This window comes from Phocoena phocoena, chromosome 6, assembly GCF_963924675.1.
Source record: "Phocoena phocoena chromosome 6, mPhoPho1.1, whole genome shotgun sequence".
Lineage (NCBI taxonomy): Eukaryota > Metazoa > Chordata > Mammalia > Artiodactyla > Phocoenidae > Phocoena > Phocoena phocoena.
The window spans coordinates 26,440,973-26,447,945 of NC_089224.1; the positions used below are offsets into that span (position 1 = coordinate 26,440,973).

The following is a 6,973-nucleotide window of genomic DNA, read 5'->3' on the forward strand; positions in this document are numbered from 1 at the left end:
TTCCCCCATTTTCCCCTGTCATCCTCACAGTTTTGAAAAACAGCTTTGCTACTATTGTCTGCATTGTCCAAAGTATACTCCTTTCAGCCACACTTGTCCAGGGTTTGTAGATAACTGTGTCCCGTGCCCCACCAGCCTTGAGTCTGCTGGTCCATTTTGTCCCTCTAAGGCTCTTTCTTTAGTGGGTTCCTAGGGAAGACTTAGGAAAACAGTGTTTAATTTGAAAACAGTTTATTTTCCTAGCAATTAGAAATATTGGTTCACATCTTCTCAAGTGACTTACACATTATTTGATTTTCTTCTGTTATAAAGCTTTGCTGTTAAAGACTAATAATAATTGAATTGTCTTTCCCTTTGAAGTCATTTGCTGTTTTGGCTAAATGCCTAAATTGTTTTCGTTTTTCCATCAAAGTTTAGTGACATGCCCTGCTGCTGGTCATTCTTGGTCAATGCACTCAGTATGCAATGCTTTCTTTCCAAATGCAATTTCAAATTTGTTTATGTCAGAAAATTTTCTTGAATTACTAGTTTTTCATTTCAGTTCTTTTGCTTTGCTTTGTTTTCATCTCTGGTGCTCCTGTCGTACTAGACCTTCTGGGTCTGTCTTCGGTGTTTGGCATACTCTTGATTCCTTTTCGTCTCTTCCTTTCTTTTTTGAGATGTAACTCATATACTATACAATTCACCTGTTTAAAGTGTACAATTCAGTCTCTTCCTAAGGTCATACGCAATCACCGTTAATTCCAGAACATTCATCACCCCAAAAGAAACCCCTTATTCATGAGCAGTCATACACCCCACCCCCATAGTCTCTGGTGGATCTGCTTTCTGTCTAGAGTTGCTCTCTGTACATTTCATGTAAGTGCACATGTTGTGCCCCCTACCAGGACTTCATTCTGTATTACTGCTGAGTGATGCTTCATTATATAGATGTACTACATTTTGTTTACTTGTTCATCAGTTGATGGACATTTAGATTGTTTCCAGTCTTTGACTATTATGAATAATGCTGCTATGAACATATATGTACAAGTTTGGTTTTTTTCCCCCCGGTTTTATTGAGATGTAATTGACACATAATATTATATTAGTTTCATGTGTACAGCATAATGATTCGATATTTGTGTTTATTGCAAAATGATCACCACAATAAGTCTAGTTAACATCCATCACCACACATAATTACAAATTTCTACTTCTTGTGATGAGAAATCTTTTAAGTGATGAGTATATCTTGTGATGAGTATATCTTTTAAGATATACTCTTTTAGCAACTTTCAAATATATGAGTACTGTTAACTATAAGAGTGTTGTTAACTACTGTTAACAACTTTCAGATATATAAGAGTACTGTTAACTGTTAACTACACATTTTCACTTCTCTTCGGTATGCATGTAGGAGTGAATTTCTGGGTCATATGGTAACTCTGTGTTTAAGCATTTGAGGAACTGCAAAACTGTTTTCAAAATGGCTGCACCATTTTCCATTCCTATCAGCAATGTATGAGGATTCCAATTCTCTACATGCATGTCAATACTTGCTACTATCTGTTGTTGAGTTTGGCCATCCTAGTGGGTATGAAATGGTGTCTCATTGTGGTTTTGATCTGCATTTCCCTTTCTTCATCTCTCTGATTTTAAAAGTTTTGTTCTTTCACCTTCAGGTACTATGATGTTTATTTGGTGTTGTTTCTTCTAGTTTAGTGTTCATTTCTGGAATTATTTTTTCTTTATTTTAAATTCTTCCCAAAGTTTTTCGCCTCACTTTATGGCTTTTCCTGGTTTAATCTGTGCTCCTCTTCCTCATCCTGTCCTGTCACAGCCTGTTTTAAAATCAAAGGAAGCAGTCTTGGTCTTTTATTGACATGCCTTTGTGATGTATTTCATTGTCCTTAGGGATGTTGTTCCATCTTTTATTGCCATAATGTGTGGATTCCTTGGTACTTCCTGTTGCTCGTTTTTAAGTGAAAGTAGTATTCTTGCACCTTGAGAAGGACAGATGATGAAAGGCAGCTTGTTTCCTAAGAGTCTCTGGCCTTCCTTTCTCTGTTGTTGCCATCCTGATGGGGCCAGTGCTGATACGATGTGTCAGTGGGACAGAGGAGGCAGTGCTGCCCCGTGCTTGTGGTACATATAGTGGTGCAGGACCCCTTGCAGTGGCCTAGGCTTATGGGAAGAATTAGCTGTAGAGAGAGGGAGTGTCTGTTTCCAAGCAGGTACAGGCTGGCTTTCCTTCCTAGTCTTCCTGCATCCTTCATAACTATAGGGAGGTTCCCTAAGAAGCAGGCGCCTCAACACATTTCCTGTAGCAGGCACCCATGGGGGAACTGCTTAATCACCACTGGCAATACTGCCACAAGTGTGTGTTTAGTCTGGCAAGTGGACTTTTCCTCGAGAGAGTGAGGGTTTTGAGATTTGAAAGCATGTACTTGAGGTCTTCAGTATTATTTTTCTCCGCTTCTTGGCCCTCCTATATTTTTATATTAATTATGTTTCTCAAGGTTCCAAGAGAATGACAGTAGTATTGACTTCTAGAAAAGTTTACATGAGTGTTTCTGAACTATAGGATTGAAAACTAAAATGAGAAGACACTGTGTAAAACTGAGCCCAAATGGGGAACATGATTACCTGTGGTGTACAAGAGGGTGTCTCTAAAGCAAGGGTGATAGGTACCTCCAGTTCCACTCTGTATATAGACTACAGAGTGGATAGAGTATATAATAGAATGTTTAGAGTATAGAAAATTTAGATGATAGAATGGATAGCATATAAAATAGAATGTATAGAGTGGATAGATTATAGAGTGTATATAGACTGTAAAGTATAGAGAGTACAGTTGACCCTTGGACAATGCCGACTCTCTGCGCAGTTGAAAATCCACATATAACTTTTTTTTTTTTTTTTTTTTTTTTTGCGGTACGCGGGCCTCTCACTGTTGTGGCCTCTCCCGTTGCGGAGCACAGGCTCCGGACGCGCAGGCTCAGTGTCCATGGCTCACGGGCCCAGCCGGTCCGTGGCATGTGGGATCTTCCCGGACTGGGGCACGAACCCGTGTCCCCTGCATCGGCCGGCGGACTCTCAACCACTGCGCCACCAGGGAAGCCCCACATATAACTTTACAGTGAGCCCTCCTCCATATCCACAGTTCCACATCCGCAGATTCAACCAACTGTGGATCATGTAGTACTGTAGTAGGTGTTTATTGAAAAAAAACCGCATAATGGCGGACTTACGCAGTTCAAATCCATGTTGTTCAAGGGTCAACTGTATAGAGAATGTATAGGGTATATAATAGAATATATAGAGAATAGAGTGCATAGAGTATATAATAGAATGTAGAGAGTATATAGAGTATACAATAGAATATGTAGAGTTTACAGAATATAGATTATGGAGGATATAGAGTATGTAATGGAACGTATAGAGAGTATACACAGTATAAAATGCATAGGGTAGAGAGTACCTAACAATGAGAGATACAGCCATGCACTCGCTGTGTTCTGTTCTTAAATCTGCAGTGAGTGTCATCAGGCCTCAACTGGTGTCTCCTCTCACCCGCTGTTTATCAAAAACTGCCTTATCGCTTGCTGTGCTTCATTTTAAATAGGGCAAGCCTCCTTATGCTGCTTCAGCAGAAGAAGTGGCCAAAGAACTGAAGTCGAGATCCGGGGAATCTAAATCCTCCGCTGTGTCTTCAGACGGGTCCCTGGCCGAAAACGGAGCGGTGGCTGAGGAGAAGCCGGCTCCCCAGATGAATGGGAGCGCGGGCGACACCAGGGCCCCCAGCCACTCGGAAAGTGCCTTGAACAATGACTCTAAGACGTGCAATACAAATCCTCACTTAAATGCACTAAGTACAGACAGTGCTTGCCGTAGAGCTGATGCTCTGGAGGCAGCTGTCTTAAAGAAAGAAGAGTAAACTTATTTTTTATAGAGGGTGAAGGATGCTGGAAGGGTAAGGATTTAGGAATATCTGGAGAGAAAGAGAGCCTACAGTTATGTACATTTTTTCCTTTCCGTAAGAGAAAAATGAGGACTTTGGAAATTCGGATCCCTCTTTGATATCAGAGATTTAAACAACACATTTTTAGTTTTAACCAGTTGTAGTCAAAATGCTACAATAAAACAAAAAGAGAGAAAGAAAATGAAGAGCATTTGACTCCCACACTTAAAATGAAGTACACACAAAGTTTAAACTGGTTAATGACAAAAGCCTATAGCTGTGTTTCTTGAACTATAAAGAAAACAAATTTTGGCAGTCTTTAAGTATATATAGCTTAAAATATCATTTTTAGCATTTGGCACCATATGTATGCCATTATCTTTGATTTTGCATTACTGTTCACAAGAAAGCTTTGTCTAAGGCTTTGATTTTATGATTATGAAAGAAATTAGGCACAACCACAGTTTTTCTTTCTTAAATTTCATCACTGTTGATGTGGTTCTTTTGTGTTAAAAAAAAAAGTGCAACTATCAAAACTAAAAAAACTATAGAGTAATATTGCCGTTCTGCTGATTTTAAATATACAGTACATCATACATACTTTACAAGCAAGTTAAATGGAGATAAAGTTGAAATCATAGAAGATGCAAATGACCTTTCAAAATCAACACACTGTGTTCTGAAACTTTTCGTGACTTAATACCATGCATCTGTGATCAATGAACTATGTGGTTTTGAATCGGACGTAGACCATTAGTGCTACTACTTGAGCTAAACTTCTGCATGGTTCATAATTTTTAAAGTGTGTAGTTAATATTATGCATGTTATTGTCCTTTCTTCCATTCTTACCAGTATGTGCCCATTTGCAAAACAAAAATGCTAATAATCAGTAATAGTCCTATAAAAGATGTTAACTCTGTTTAGTCATTGACTGATCTTGCTCTAACCTTAAAATTTTGTGATTATTGACCTCTGTTGCATTTATTCTAAAACCCCCCAAATTATCTAGCTGTTTCGAATATCAACATTACCCTGGTGTATTCACTGCTGTATGCATTATTGTTCTTTGTTGCTGTTTTATGCCTTCATATTAGCAAAATATGAAATTCTGTGAAAAACAAAAAAAATCCCTTTGATCTTTAAAAAAAAAAAACAAAAAAAAACAACCCCCCCTTCTGTAGCAGGAAACAAATTGCTTGTTCTTGAGAACTTTCCCATCAAGAATTTAGTAGAAGCAGGTATACTTATATCATTTTGATGTTTTTGTTAATGTTTCCAAACAATGTACTTTGAAATCAGAATCACTTCTTATTCGTTTTCATATAATTCTCCTGATGCTCTTCATCACACATTAGTGATCAGAAATGAGATGTAATTCCCCAATCCCTGCCCGCAAGACCTGAGTAGGATCTTACTGTAAGTTGAAGGGAGTTTTGCCCTAACTCATGGATTGTGCAAGAATGAACTGCTGTTGGGTTTGACTGATTGTAGATGGGTTGTGGTGTGGTGTATCTGAAGGCTATTGAATGCAACTTACAATGCTTAATAAAAATCTTTATTCTTTTAGTATAAAGATGGTACGGCTTTTAAATTCCTTGTAAAAACATACATTTTACTGAGGTTTAATTCAAATTGAGACAGCTAGTGAAGAGCTTAGTCAAATAACCAAAATTTAGAAATATTTTGCCCATTGCAGGTAATTCCAGGTTTCTAGCTCTAAAGAAACATATGTGGTCAAAACGCAAGTTATGCTGATGTCTGAATTTCATAGTTACAAAAAAAGACATTCTCTGATAGAGCAGGCTTAGAAATAGAAATTTAATTAAAAAAAAAAAGCCCAAGGAAGAAATACATTTGATCTTGATTAAACCGCTTTTTGTTTTTTACAAGATCCATACGGTATTCAGATTTGTTTCGTTTTTACTTAATGTCCTTTTTTGTTCTAGTATCTACCACATTATATTTAGTTGTCATGTCTCCTTAGTCTCTTCGTTCTGACAGGTTCTCAGACTTACCTTGTTTTTGGTGATCTTGTGACAGCCTTGAGGAGTAGTCAGATGTTTTGTTGAATGTCTTATAACTGTGATTCGTCTGATTTTTTTTTTTTTTTTCATGAGTGGACTGGGGTTAGGCTACATAAAATTAACATGCCTTATCACCATTGATAGCGACTTGATCATCTGGCTGAGTTAGTGTTGGTCAGGTCTCTTCACTGTAAGGTTGCCGGCTCCTACTCCTTTCCATACTGTGCTCATTGATAGAGCCACCATGTGGCTCACGAGTGACTCACGAGTGGGGAGTCATGCTTGAGTTAGCTAGTAAGTTATTTGGAATTCTTGCGCGTGGCAAATTTGTCTCTTCTCCGCCATTTCCCCATATGTTTTTACATCATTGAGTTCTGAGTGCTTAGCACAGGACAGGGGTGAACGGTAGGCATTTAATACATTTTGGTCCTTTTTTTGTGAACATCCACTGTAAATCTCTCACGTTCTAATAACACCTTCAATGATGATACTAAAACAGGACGTGCATTTCTTAGAAGCACTGTCCTAGGTGTTTTAGCTCAATTAATGCTCACAGCAATGCTATCAGGATGACACTGTTATCACCACCGAAGGTTTTTAACTTATTGGAGGCCACACTGCTAGTGAGCGGTGGAGACAGGGTCTGAGTCCTTGCCCTTTGGAGCCCACGCTCAGAGCCTTTGAGGCGCCCTTTAGTCCATCATTCCCCTATGCATGGCCCGCCCAGCTCCTCCGGAACCGTTTCTCCGGGAGGTGCGGGGAGGTGGGGCTGTGTCCCCGCCTCCGCGGGGTGGGCAGGAGGGGAGTGGCCACACGGGAGAGACGGGGGCGGAGGGGGCGGTGTCAGAAGACGTAGTATCAAAGATGCTGGGACTGCGGGCGCGCGCTCTCGGCCGGGGTCGGAGAGGGGAGGGCCGCCTTAAGGCCCCGCCCGCCCGGCCTCCTAGTCAGAGGAAGACGCGCCCGGGATGCGCGCTTCCGGCCTTGCGTGGAGGGGGGTGGGGC

General features: G+C 40.0%; 1 protein-coding gene across 2 annotated transcripts in view; it reads left to right on the plus strand.

Annotated features, from left to right (window-relative positions):
- FAM120A (family with sequence similarity 120 member A) overlaps window positions 1-5,517 on the plus strand; it is a 104,984-nt gene extending 99,467 nt beyond the window's left edge. The window contains exon 18 of one of the 2 annotated variants that reach the window (XM_065879272.1): window positions 3,608-5,517. In XM_065879272.1, coding sequence (XP_065735344.1) covers window positions 3,608-3,919 — 312 coding nt within the window. In that variant the 3' untranslated portion in view covers window positions 3,920-5,517. The remainder of the gene's footprint in view (window positions 1-3,607) is intronic. The other variant, XM_065879271.1, reaches the window with a different exon arrangement.
- The last annotated feature ends 1,456 nt before the right edge of the window (window positions 5,518-6,973 follow it).